This window comes from Grammomys surdaster, unplaced genomic scaffold (assembly GCF_004785775.1).
Source record: "Grammomys surdaster isolate TR1022 unplaced genomic scaffold, NIH_TR_1.0 267, whole genome shotgun sequence".
NCBI lineage: Eukaryota > Metazoa > Chordata > Mammalia > Rodentia > Muridae > Grammomys > Grammomys surdaster.
The window spans coordinates 2,389,081-2,403,902 of record NW_021604708.1 but is presented as its reverse complement, the minus strand read 5'-3'; the positions used below and the strand labels follow the sequence as shown (position 1 = coordinate 2,403,902).

Here is a 14,822-nt window from a genome sequence, read left to right as displayed (position 1 = left end):
TTATGCTTTCTGAGATGACATTCAAATGTTTAAAATGTGGCCCATGTTATTGGTACACAAGATACGGTGAACACGACCTCTATACATTTGGACATAACTGTTTTTGCTCAAAGCTTTCATTTCCACTTAGTAAATGTATAAGCTTACAAAACAGCCTAATAAACCTAGTTCCAGAAAAAGTCTTTCATTTTCTTTGATCTGATTTGATAATTTTTCTCAAAATGATGGTCTTCTCAAATATTAAGGCCAAGCTGACCTACATAATTGTTTTATTGTTTTGGATTGCAGGTAGACAAAAGTCTCCGGTTCATGATCTTGATGGATGGCGTTCATCCTGAGATGGACACATGCATTATTGTGGAGTACAAAGGTACCTTCCTATCCCCAAAAGCAATGGAAAGGGAAATGCACCATGGGTAAGAAAGATGTCCGAAACCTCATCCTATGCTCATCTTCTGTATCCATTTTCAGAGAACACAGTACATTATGCTCTTATCTTTGGAAAATGAACCTTTTAGATTTTTTCAGATGAAAACTTGCCAGTAATTAGGAGTCTATGATGACAGGTATATTGCTTTTAACACAAGGGAACTTATATTTACATTGTTTCAAGACAATCTTTAATTTATTGTTGAGTAAATGTCATGAGTCCCTTTCATCATGTTGCCGGATATAGTGATATACACCTGTGATCCCAGCAGTCAGGATGTGGAAGCAGGAAGAACAGGAGTTCAGGGTCATGCTCCGACAAACAGTTCAGGCCAGCCTGGGCTCTGTAAGATCCTGTCTTAAAGCACAAAGCAGAGAAGAGCAAAACAAAACAAAGAAAAGGGGACAAAAGAATTATCACTAGAAAATTTTATCATGAGTGAGGCATGGCCTTAGTTATCCAGTAATCATTTGGAACACAATTATGCATAGATTTTTGCCAGAGATAAGGGCATCTATGTTGAGCTGACTCCTTAGCTTCAGCATCTGGAGACAGGAGAGTATTCTGTGATCACAGTGAAATTAGACTGTTGGTTATCATAAAGACCTAGAACCTATCCAGCCAGAGGGATGAACTACTTTACTTGGAAATCAGAATATTCTAAGACTTTAGGCTCTGACAGCTTCCTCTTTGTTTATTGAATTGTTAGTTTGATTGTTGGTTTGGTGTGTGTGTGTGTGTGTGTGTGGAGAGGGGACATACCAATTCTTCTATAATCAACTGAATTAGATTACATAGACCGCAGTGGACAACTTTGTTGGCTTGATCATTCAAACCACAGCACTTGAGATTACATGTTATTTTCCCACAGGTCATAAAATACTCAACACAGTGGACTGCACCAGACCCAATGGGGGAAGGCTACCTGAGAAAGTTGCTCTAATGATGAGTGATTTTGCTGGAGGAGCATCAGGCTTTCCAATGACTTTCAATGGTGGAAAATTTACTGGTAATAATTTATATCCTAGTGATACTGAACATTAGGCATGGTGCTTGGCTGGATGCTTTGAGAATAAGTACAAAAATGCCTGGCATATGGTACCTGCTGAAAGGAACCAACCTTGTGAACTACAGACACTATAAACTGAGGTTTTGGAATACGATGGTAGAGTTCACGGAGACTGCTGAGATGAACGAGCATCTCTGGGAGGGAGTATCTAGGAAGAGCTAAGAAGGACAGTCGATGAGTATCACAGAGCGGAGCACAGAGTGGGATGTGGAAAGGATATGATGGGTAACTCTGGCCTCCGTGCTTTTAGGATGAGGACAAGAATGTAGTGTGTGGGACTTGGTGTGGCTGCTTCCTAATGGTCCTGTGGAGTACTCATGAGTGGTACAGGCAGAATAGGGCATTCTACAGGGCATATTCTCATCCAGGGCATATTCTCATCCAGGGCATCTTCTGCTCTGGATTCAAAGGTGATGCTGGAGTTTGTCTGAGGAAAGTATATATATGAGACAGTTCATTCAGTTTTGTATCCTTGTACCACCTCTCTGATCCTATATGCTGCAACTCTAGATCCTGTTTAATCCTAGACTTCTCTGACCAATTGCCTCCCACAATGCTCAGTCAGCCCTCTTTGTTACCTACTCATGTTCTCAGGCTAGCACTCCTGATCTATCCCTGGCCCAGTTTGTTACACTGACTATTTTCATTCCCTGGAGTCCTCTTGTTGCTAAACTCTACATGACCATCAATTTCCCATGGGTGTCAACTCGGCTACAGTCTTTTCCCTGATTGCCCTGTTACCCCACCCCACCTCAGCACAGACACTCCCTGACCACTCTGTCTAAGGGTGGCCATCCACCCTACCTCCTTCTGCCTTGCTGTACTGTTTATATCACTTTATATAATTGTTTATACAATTTATTTCTTCTTTTAAAACTTGCTTCTCTCACTATCCTTGGGAGCACTTCCTTTTTCTTGTTCATAAGAATCACAGTCTAACTCAGTATTGTATGCTTAGTGCCTCAGAGAACATTGAAGATATGTAATAAACACTGGGTGGGGGAAGAAAGAAAGAGAGAGAAAAACTTTATGAGATGTCTATAATGATTCCGTTGACAGAGGAGGAGGGAGAAGTCAGGTTGTTTACTCAATTCTGTAAGTGGTGGGCAAGGCTTAGCTCCTAAGTGTGACTAACATCTGTCCCTGTGATTTTAGTCACAGTGAGTTGTCAGGTTATAAAAAATAGATTTCAGTTTCATAGCGTACCAGTAAAAGGTTACACACTAGTAAATGGTTAATGACTGTAGGAGTTACAGAGCATAGAGAATGAGCTTGCCTACAAAGGAAGGCTATCCACTCTGAGCCCTGTATTCAGCTAGAGTCTCCAAAAATATAACAAGCAAAAAGCGAGCTTGGAACCTGTGGCTGGTCTCCTCGTAGATAATCAAAATTTGCAAACTCAAGCTGAGGACACATCTCCATCAATGCCACAAGGATTTATTCCACTTCTGTCTTTCTTGTCTCTCCATTTTTTCTTCACCTGAACAAGTCCCTTTCAAGTAGAGCAAGATTTATTAAACGTTTCCATTTGTAATCCCTTGGCACCAGAGAAATCTTTATGTAATCCTGGGCATATAAGTACATATGGTACAAAAATCAAGTTTTACTGATAATAAATTATAAGCAAATTGATTTTAAAGTAATTCTTTACTGTACATATAATTTAGGATTTGCTATAGACAAAAGCAGATTTGTATGCTACAAAATAGATGTACTTATTTATTTATTTATTTATTTATATAAAAATTAAATCTTGGATGAGCATTTGATACAGTAGGATATGGAATATCTCAAGCAGTTTTCAAAGTTGATTGATATTTTGATTTTATGATCAATTCTGAGAATTCCATTTACATAAATATGTATTACTATTGCAGAAGAATTATGTTTAGGGCCATTTCATCAGCTTTTAGAAATTCTGTCCTGATCCCCAGTTAAAATCCATTGAACTATAAAATTTTGTGAAACTCAAGTCAACAACTCAAACAGCAATTTTAAAAATAAAGGATTCTAACACAGTACAACCCAACATACATTAATTTGATATATTCTAAGGGAGGATGATCAGAAAATATGAAGTCTTTTTTTTTATAATTAAACCATTCTGTTTCTGTAAGAGCAGAAAAGGTCACCTGTGCAGTAAATCTGTAGTTTATAGCATATAGTAGTTTTGAATGTGTGCCAAAGGCACACATAATTGATTGCTGTTGTGTTGCATGACAACATGTACAGTGTAAAGCACTCCTGTTGGATGCTCAGAACTAAGGCTGGAAAAGTATTACATGATGCTCAGTGATGTTGCAAGGCTTAACACAGGTGAGTGGTATCATTCATTATGTGTTTTATTTCGAATTAACTTTTGTTCTGACAAGAAAGCCTTCCTTACTCATCATGGAATATGCATTATCATAAGCAATGCACTTCTGTCTTAGGTTGATAAGGCTCTGTGCAGAATCTTACCCATCCTTGGCTTGCCAGGACAAGGAAATGGACTACAGGCAGGAATCTGACATAGCCCAAGGACAGGGAAATGGACTGCAGGCAAGAATCTGACATTGGGCTAGAATAAAGATGTAATCTCAGGCAGAAATCTAAATCCTAGGCTAGAACAATGAAGAAATTTCAGGCAAGAATCTAAATCTTAGACTAGAACAAAGAAGTAATTATAGGCAGAAATCTAAATCTTAAGCTAGAACAAAGAAATAGGCTTCAGGCATGAAAATGACTATGGGCTAGGGCAGGGAAGTAGGCTCAGATACTTTGATCATCCTGATAAGCCCTTAGAAATAGTGACCACAGGAGTGATCATGGAACTCTGTTTATTGTCCTGCATGTTCTTTGATTATCTGGGTTTATTGTCTTCCTTGTTCCTGGACTATTTGCATCTAATGTATTGCTAGTTCCTCAACCTAGAACTGACCTTAGTACTTGCATGTAATTTAAACAGTATAAAGGCAAAAAAGGAAGAGGAGGGATGGGATAGGGGATTAATGGGTGGGTGGAATGGGAAAGGGGATGGCATCTGAAATGTAAATAAATAAAATATCGAATAAAACAACAACAAAAACTTTTTGTTAGTTGGATTCTCAGAAAACCGACTGCTGTTTACATTTAGTTACACGTCCCCAGCTTAAGAAGGTGGGAACCAGGGCATTCACTTTCCAATGACTTCTGAGCAGAGGATGCTAACCCCAAATCTGTCATTGCAGAGGAATGGAAAGCCCAGTTCATTAAGGCGGAAAGAAGAAAACTTCTGAATTACAAAGCTCAGCTGGTGAAGGATCTGAAGCCTCTCATCTATTGCCCATTTGCTGGGTACTTTGTGGAATCTCACCCATCTGACAAGTAGGCCTCAATATTTCATTCAATATTTGTGCATATGAGTTAGTGTTTGTCAGATGAATGACTTTGCTATATGTGCATTGTGCAATGAGAAAAAGAGTATGAGAATCCAAAATATCTCTCTCTCTCTCTCTCTCTCTCTCTCTCTCTCTCTCTCTCTCTCTCTCATCACCTGTACACACACTTTTCTGTTATATAATGACATAAGTCTCAAATAATGAGAGTTCACCTTTATGATCTCAATTTAGCCTGATTTCCTCTGTAAAGATGCTCTCTCCAAACAAAGGTCACACCCTGTGGAACTTGGGTAGATATCTGATATATCTTTTCTGAGAGGGACACGACTCAACCTGTACCAAGTACTTTAAAATCAAAATTTTTCATGAGTTGGCAATAACTACCATTTTATTTAGTTTCTAAAATAATTGATATGCAAACGATTTTTTATTATTACTTAATTTTTTGCAATGGTGTGTGTGTGTGTGTCCACATACATGTAGAGGTCAGAGGACAGCTTTAAGGAGTCAGTCCTTTATTTTTACTACGTGAGTCCTGGGGATTAAACTCAAGTCATCAGGATCAGAAGCAATTGCCCTGTATTCAGAGTCGTTTTGCTGGCCTAAGGCTTGTTTCCAATCAGCAGCATCACAGTTGACTGAAATATTCCAAATCAGGGCTAATGCACACTCTGTTAGTGTGGGTGCTTTAGAGTCAGTTATGCTTGAGAGAATCCTATGACACCAATATTCATGTCACAAGTTGAGACAGAATGAGCCAGCTTACTTCCAGGCAAACTTTAGAAACCCATATACTTTCGATTCAAAAATCAAATGAATTCTGAACAAATGAGACGATTTTGTTGATGTGTATTTGAATATTATACAAAGATAGCTTTTCCTGTACTTGATTTTGGTACTGGAAAACCTTTAAGTGTAGCTTAATCAACAAACATATAAATCGAGTTTTGAACCATAAGTTTTGTGTCATCCAGATAGAGATCAAGAATTTCTGATAGAAATTACTGACTGAATTGACATAACCTAAGTATACAAAATATATGAAATATACAAAACAGGATATATGAATAAACTAATACATACACACAAACACACACACACACACACACACATATATATATATATATATAATTAACTGAGTAGGGATTTGGCTCACCTGATAAAACACTTGCAATATATTCTTAAGGACCTCTAAGCACTCATGTAAAAAAACAGATATGGAAGTACATGCAGTGATCCCAGTGTTAGAGAAGTGAAAACAGGAGGATCCCTGGGGCTCAGTGGCCTATCAGTGTAGCAGAATCAATGAGTGACAGTGTCTCAAAAGATAAGATGGAGAACTGTTAAAGAAGGTGCCCAATTTTGGCTTCTGGCCTTTACACACCCTCACTCCTGTGTACCTACACATACACAGGTGCATACATATATAAATATACGTAGTACACACACAAGTGACATAAAATTATATGTGTGTGTCATATAACACTATATATTTTATTAGAGACTGTAGCAAACTACCTCAGCTATGCAGTACTTGGTCATTCTTGATAATAAAGCTATGATAGGTAGCAGAGAAATTTAGCTATCTGTAATTTATTTCTATAAACATGAAAATTTTGATTTCAGTAGAATTGACTTCACTTGTGTTTTAGTTATTTTTCTATTGCTGTGACAAAAACCATGGTCCAGGCAATTTAGAAAAGGAAGCATTTGATTGAGCTTATAGTTTCAGAGACTTAGACTCCATGATGACTGAGCAAAAGCTTGCTGGAAGGAGGAGCTGATCTGCAAGTAGGAGGCAGAGAGCACTCTGAGATTGGGGCAAGTCTTTTGAAACCTCAAAGCCCTGCTACCAGCAACACATCTCCTCCAACATAGCCACACCTCCCAGTCCTTCCCAAACAGGTCTACCAACTGGAGACCAAGTACTCAAATATATGAGCCTATGATGCCTTTCTCATTCAGACTACCACGTTGTCTTAGAACATCATTTCATTAATCACTCTACATTCATCATTCATTACACCGAGGAACTGATGTACACTAATGACTCATTGAAGTTGGTTAACAGCAGTACAGTCGATAGTCTAGTCAGCTATGAGCTCAGTACAAAGTGGCCTCAGGCAGAAAAGCCTTCCACTCACTACTGGTTATAAAGTGGGCCTAAGCACAGGGAACATGCATCATGGGTAAAGCTTTGAGCAGCTCTCTATGAAGGTTTACTAGACCTTTAGTTTATGGATTATAGACTAAATTCATGATTATAAACTTAATGGATTATATCTCTAGGGACTGCAACAAGGCCTTTTGTTTTCAGTATCTTTAATTGTGTTTTATGAAACCAAGATCCAGACAGGACTCTGCTATGTAGCCCTAGCTAGCCTAGAACTCTCTATAAACATTGGGCTAACCTCAAACTTATGCCAGTCCTCCTGTTTCTACCTCTTTGATGCTAGGTTTACAGGACCAAGCTACGATGTCTGGCTTAGTTGTCATATTTTCCAATTAAAAAAAACCACTCATATATACACTATCTCTAGATAATCTCCTCCTTTGACACTGAATGAGTTCTTATATCATTTGGAATTGCTGGATAAACACAAATTGTGTTAGGATCTATGCTCATGTAGAAATCTATGCAGCTTTAAAAATACACTACAAGTCATTTTCTCATAAGGAACATCTCTATTGACAGAACTAAAGAGCCCTTGGGCCACACAAAAAGTACTGGTCCATTAGCCTCCACCCATGTTTAACCTTGAGGGATGAAAAAGTGGGCAGGAAGGGTGGAGGTGACAGAGAAGGCTAGTAAAAGCCAGACTTTGAGACCCAGGGAGGGCTGGATCTGCTCACAATGAATGACACAGGATCAGAGGCATCGGTTTCTCCTTCATGTTTTAAATTCACAATTGTGAGAAACATCCCCAAGGTTCTCTAGGTGCCCCAAATAATGTTTTTACTGACGCTTGTAACCCCAGTGCTTGGCAGGATGAGGTAGAAGGATTGTAACCCCAGTGTTTGGCAGGCTGAGGTAGAAGGATTGCCAGTTCCAGGTCAGCCAGGGTTATGAAATAAGATCCTTTCTCAGATCAAACACACACAATAACAACTAAGAACGAAAAGGAAGAGAGGTCGGAGCTCAGTAGCTTGGCTCGGCTGGTGTGCAGCCACACAGCAGTCAGCTAGAACCTGAGTTCTGCACTGTCCATGAGAAATGGCAACTATGACACAGTACTCTCCCTGGAGCAGAGGTAGGATCTGAACTGCTTTGCACTCAGTTCAGCCTGAGTGCTGGTCACACTTGATGTTAGAAAGCACTCAGAAAGATGCTGTAGGCCTGTTTCCCCAACTCTAATCCTTAAGCTGGAATCTGGAAAGAGCCAGTAGGCCCAGGGGAGAGGCAGGTGCTGGAATAGCAAAGAGGGTCCTTGGCTCAGAGTCCAGAATGCTTTTGATATTTTAACAACTGGTATATCTAACTGGAAAAATAATGAATTTTGACCCTAAAGCAATGATAAAGGAGTGGTTGTGGTAGAGAAGAGAACCTACCAGCATTCACAACTGTTACAACCAACAACATAGGGACACCCAAGAAGGGGATAGGGGCTTGTAGTCTTTATCTATAGCAAAACAGAAAAATAGAAGCACCCCCAAATATTGCCATGTATGCATACCAGTGTACAGCCCAGAGGCAGGCAGTGTAACAGCAGGGAAGCGGGCAATTCAGACTTTAGACTGCTTGAAGTTTGGAAATATGTTGTACTAACAGGGGAATCCAAGGCTGGTATCAACCTAAACTCTTAAATGTCTGTGATCAGGACACAATAGAAGTAGTAGCCAAGTATTATTGTTGTTAGTTTCTTGAGACAAGATCTTCCTGTGTAGTTTAAGCTAGTTTTAAGCTCATTATCCATCTCCCTCAAACCCCCCAGTATTAAGGCTCTAAAACTATACTACCAGATTCGTTTTAAAAGTTATTTCACAGAGTCTAGGTAGTAACAGGCAGAAAATGCCTCATACAATGTCATAAATATGGGAGTTTCCCAGGAAATACGTTTTTTTTTTCTTTTCTCACTTCCTTTTCTCTTTTTGACTCTTTACCATTGTTTAGGGGAAAGCACTGAAAGCAAATTTTCTGGAAACAATAATTGTAAGATCATGGAAATGACTGTGTATCACAGCTCAGTAGTGGGGTTGTAGACATATCCTCTGATATTTTGTATAAGGACAAAAACAAGGAGAAACAGAAGGCATTAAATCATATTCCCAAATGGCCTCAAAAGGTAAGGCAAGCCCAATTTTCCCGCAGGCAAACTGAGCTCTGCACAGTCAACCCACTGGGCAGCAGCATACACTGAGCAAAATGTATGACCTATGACCTCAGGACCCTGAAAAGTAAACAGTCGCAGAAAATAAAAACAAAATGACGTGATAGCACATGAGTGATGCTATGGTTTTACATTTATGTTGATTTGATTATTTGGGAATGGTATCTGCAATGAGGCCCAGATGATCCTCAAACTCATGATTCTTCTGGCTTAGCCCCAAATACTAGGATTACAAGCAAGTACCACTATGCTACACTCTATGCTTCTGTTTTCTCAAAAACATAGTAAATCTTACTCTCTACTCAAGACAGCCTAAGAGTGATGTTGAACAGTGGTAAGAACAGGACACATTTCTGGAGTAGGGGCGGAGAGGGGGCAGTTGGGGGAGTAGGGCAGGAGTCAGAATCGAGGAGCATCAGAGTAAGTAGAACCTTCTGAGTTTGGAAGGTTTAGTTTCCTTTAGTTCTTTCCTATTCACTTGCCAAGTCTCCAGGTGACTGCTACAGTCCCGAGGCCACCTCCACAAAACCCCAGGGGAAAGAAGACTTCTCTCAGGTCAGAAGGACTTTGATTTCAAGAAAGTAGAGAGAATTATGTTGCTCTTTTTTTCTCCCCTCAACTCACTCCACCTACCTTTCCTGTTTGCTCTTTTTGAGAAAGGGTCTGATGTAGTATCCCAGTCCAGCCTTGAACTTGCAGCAGTTCTTGCCCCAGCTTTCCTAAGACTCAGAAGGGCCATTGGTCTTGTTCTGTTGCTGTTTTCTTTCTCTAACACTTGGCCCCAAAAGTAAATGGAATTCTTAGAAAGTACTCATCCAGTCAGGGAAACCAAAGCCCTGGCTTCTCAGTAGAAGATTGTCTTCTACTGATCGATCCTTTGACATTGACAAAGAGTAGACATTTGGGAGGCGAGAAAGTATTGGGGAATGTTTCAGGGAGGGTACTTATGAAAATGAGCCAGAAGAATGAGTAAACTCTGGAGCTCGCCCCCTGGCTGTATTTTGTGACCATAAACAGGAGACCAAGTCTCTGCAACTGAAGTACAAAAGAGAGCACAGCTCAAGCTCCATACTGGTGACTTGGTGGCACATGTAGAACAGCTGAAAGAGGAACTGAAATTAAAACCTGAAGATGGTGTTTTTGAACTTGTAGCATAAACATGACCCATCTATATTATTTATTGAAACAAAAATCTAAACTTCCACACAGATAGAAACAACACGCAGATCATCATAAAATAATTTTCAAAGGAAAAGGATAAGATCAAAAACTAAGTAAAAAGAAAAACAGGCAAACCTTACCATGTCCTGAGGGAAAGGATAATACAGAATAGACCCAAAATGACACAGATGCTGGAATTGTCAGGAAAAAAAAAATCTAACATCCATAAAAGCCATGTTTCAATAAGTAATGACATAATCCCTTGACTGTAAAGACAGATAGACAGCTACTCACACAGAGAGAAGATAGAAGAACCAAATGGAAAATTTACATGCAAACTACACAGTCCACAATGACAAACACCTGGGAGGTATTCAAGGGCCTGATGAGATTGAGAACACCAAGAGGAAGTGAACTTGAAGATAAAGCAACAGAAGCCATGAAACCTATAAACAGGAAGAAAAAGATTGTGACAAACAAGAGCAGGGGCCCCATAGGACAATGGCAAATGTCAGGTATCCATGAAGAAGAAGTAAAGACCATGACACGTAAACAAGAGAAAGAATGAGTGGATGGAACCAAATTTAATAAAGGGTACAAACTTAGATCCCAGAAGCACAGTAAAGCCCCAAACAGTATAAACTGGAATCAAAAGAAGCCTGAACCCATCAAAACAAAATTACCAATACATAAAGACACAGCAACATCAAATTATCTTGATTATTTTTTATCATAGGAAACAATTCAAATAACTGGGCTTCTAATCAGAAACAGTGATGACTGGAAGGTAGTAGAATTTTAAATGAGTTTACAAGACAAAACTAACAGATGAATTGCATCTAGATCCAGGAAAGAGATTCTCAGTGCGGAGAGGAAAGCAGACACTCTCAGATGAGAGGATTCTGTGAGTCACTGACAGCAGACCTACCTTAGGAAAACTTACGGGAAGTTCTTCAGCTAAAGAGATGTTGTTGTGAGGGAGAACAAAAGATGATATAACACTGATGTAATTATCAGTATATAGAGATGTTATAGATTAAATTGTGTTTGTTCAAAATTTTCGTGTTAAAGCCCTAAGCCCTGAGTAGTTCAGGATAGAGCTTGCTTGAAGGTGGGGTCTGTACAAAAGTAATCTGGCTAAAATGAATTCATGAGGGCAGACATTAATCCAGTTGACCAGTATCCTAATAACAAGGCACAGTTTGAGCACAGAGACACATGCAAGAAAGATAATACGAGGAGACAAAGGTGAGATGGCTAAGGAATGGTCGTGGTCAGAGTCTGCGCTCAGCCCACAGGAGGAACGTGTCCTGCTGTCCTGTGACTTTTGACCTTCCAGCTTCTGCAGTGATAAGCAAAACAATATTCCTATTTTACTTCTGTTCTCTAAGCACCACCAGTGTGGCAATTAGAGCAAAGTGATTCAACACACATGTTGCATTCCAAGTAGATTGAGACACTAGTGTAGCCAGTGTAGAATGTTGTAACATTATGATCCCCAGAGCAGCTAGTTTATAAGGGATGTGATTGACCAAAAAGATTTAACAGGCAGACTAACTAGATTACCAAAAGACTTGCAAATAACCAAAAAGAAGCCAAAGGGGGAAGGGGACAGACATGACTCAAGAGATACCAATTACCGATAATTATATTAAGTATGAATGATCTACTTATTTGTAAATGAATCCATGTGGGGTCTGCTAGAGTAGCCTGGTCCCAGACTGAGTAGCCCAAAGCAGTTCCTTTTCAGCACCCCACTTGAGCATCATGATTTCATGGCCTACAGAAAGTAGAGATAGAATAAAAAGGTGGTTTCTAAATAGGCTGACTAACTCTGTGAAACAACAGATAAATAATTTGGTAGCAAAACCTATTCAGATACATTATCATAAGTTAGCTATGGAGGACCACAAGACTCAAGATGAGGTTGTTACTTTATACAGGGTGTTCCCAAAACCCATCTCCACCCAACCTAAAAGAGGGGACTTCTGCCCCTGGACCAAGCAAAGAGGGGCCACCCAGAACCGCCTCTGACTGGCGATCTGAATTCTTGCTTAGGCTGTGAGGCTAAGCACTGCAAGGGAATATAAATAAAAGATAAAAATATCTCTCTGGGTTCCCTGAGGGACAAGCCTGACTGCATAGGGGTTGATGTCAAAAGTATCCCCTCTCCAGGAAAAAGACATCGGGATGGTTATGGCCCTCATGCCTCACTGGACAACGACAGGGGAACTGGAGCCATTACAAAGTCCCCTTCAATTACTGGAGGTCAGGCCTCTATCCCTGCCTTTGCAAGATTAGAATTGCCACAGCCCTTCTATACTTAAAGAAGGGAGGAGATGTCGGGGCAGCCCTGCTTACACACTGAAGGCCTAAAATCAGCCTTAGGCCTATAATCAGCAATAGGCCTGTCATACATGTATACTAACGCCAAGTCTTGGGTCTCAGTGGAAAAACATTGAAGCAGATGGCCATAAGCTATTGTAAACAGGCAGCTTTTGTGGAAATTTACAAGCCTGAGTAGTCATAGACCTTGTAAATAGGTAGCCTTGGCAGACAATACCAACTTAGATAAGGACAAGTGAGTCATAGGCAGAGTCATAGTGACCTGTCCTCTGAACCTTCACCCAGCCGATACCCGGTTCTGAAAGATAGCTGTTTTCCCCCTGAACACCCACACTCCAGTGTCATCCCCTTCCCCACATCCTGCCTTTCTGTGTTTATAACCCCTGTGTGAATGAATTACGATTTGAGAAAAAAAAATTATTTTTTTAAAAAAAGGTGGTTTCTTTTAAAAATAACAAAATTAAGCCACTAGATGATAGAGATTGTAATGGATAAAAGAAGTTAACTTCTATGTTTATCCACAAAAAAACAAAACAAAACAAATCCATTTTAAACATAAGCACAGAGATAAATTGCTATAAAAAGTTACTGCAGAAGAAAAGAGGACTGGCTGATACCAAATGAATGTTGGCTTCAGAACAGGGTATGGGGAACATAGTAATGTCAGTTCACTCAGGCGACAGAAGAGTCTGCTATGTGTGTGCCTGACATCACATCTTTAAACACATTGATAGAAGTGAAGTGGGAAATGGAAACCCACAGCTGCAATTGGAGGCTTTGGGATTCTTCTTTCAATGTTAGGAAGACCAAGAATTCAAAGAATCGGGGAAGACACAGACATAACCTGAGGGTCTGATTGACATTTATGAAGAACTCAGACTAGGGTGGCAGAACATAGGATTTTTCAAAGCGATATTAAACATCCACCAAAGAGACCATATCCTGGGTCCCACAACAAACCTTAATAGGGTTAAAACAGAAGTCACACTCAGCATGTTCTATAACCTTATTGGAATTATGCTGGAGGTCAAAAGAACTGCACTGTCTGCAATTGCCTAGAAAGTAAAAACAGCTTCTTGGTGCTCCCTGGGCCCAGGAGGAAGTTGATCTCAAGGAAAGCTAGTAAACATTTTGATGTGTGTAACAAGTATAATTTCAAGATTTGTGGGAATAAATAGGGCGCAGTAATACATACTTATATACCTCAGCTACCAGGGAGGCTGAGGCGGGAGAAATCCTTCAACCCAAAGTCAGCCAAGATGGCTTAGTCAGTGTCTCAGAAAAGAGGAAACTATAACATCTTGCTATAGGAGTTCTGGAGTTATAGATGTGCAGCACTGCATCTGGCGTTTTTTTTTTTAATGTATGCTTTAGGAATTAAACTCAGGTTATCAGTTGTGTATGGTAAACACTTCTATGTGCTGAGCCATCTCAAAGCAAAATGTTAGTTAATAAATAGTAGTCTTGGAGAAGCTCATGTGTGCTTCCAATGTATTTTGATAGTTTTCACCCCTATTCCTCTCACCAACTTTTCCCAGAACCACCCACTCGCATCCCCAACCAATTTGGTGGGTGCTTGTTTGTTTAACAACTCACTAAGTCATGAGTGTAGGACCATGCGCTGGATAGTGGTAGCCCGATTAAGGACCAGAGCCTTTAAAAAGACTGATTTTTCTCTCTCCACAAAGCAACCAACTGTTCGTAGCTCCTTACTCCTCCTGAGCCCCTTCCCATTCCCTGCTGCAATGTTCACTGGCTTAGGTAGGTAACCACAGCCGCTGTAAGTTTATGAGTGCAACTGTTCTGTCTTTTCCAGAAGACTCTGGTCCTTTCCAACCTCTGATTCTTATAATCTTTCTGTTCCTCTTCCTTGATGGTCCCTGTCTTAGTCACTGTTCTATTGTTCTGAAAAGACATCGTGACCAAGACAACTTTTATTTTTTTTTTTTAAAAAAAAGCATGTAACTGGGGGCTTGCTTACAGTTTCAGAAGTCCATTATCATTATGGCAGGGAGCATGACAGAATGCATGGCACTGGAGAAACAGCTGAGGACTGCATCCCAATCTTCAGGAGGAGAGAGAGAGAGAGAGAGAGAGAGAGAGAGAGAGAGAGAGAGAGAGAGAGAGAG

The 14,822-nt window shown here is 40.0% G+C and overlaps 1 protein-coding gene across 4 annotated transcripts in view; it reads left to right on the top strand.

Moving 5' to 3' along the window:
- The window catches only part of LOC114628330 (cytidine monophosphate-N-acetylneuraminic acid hydroxylase), a 56,701-nt gene that overhangs the window by 20,171 nt on the left and 21,708 nt on the right, over positions 1–14,822 (top strand). For all 4 annotated transcript variants that reach the window (XM_028776300.1, XM_028776299.1, XM_028776301.1 and 1 more), the window contains 3 exons: positions 289–370; positions 1,302–1,439; positions 4,709–4,844. In XM_028776300.1, the coding sequence (XP_028632133.1) occupies positions 289–370; positions 1,302–1,439; positions 4,709–4,844 (356 nt within the window). The remainder of the gene's footprint in view (positions 1–288; positions 371–1,301; positions 1,440–4,708; positions 4,845–14,822) is intronic.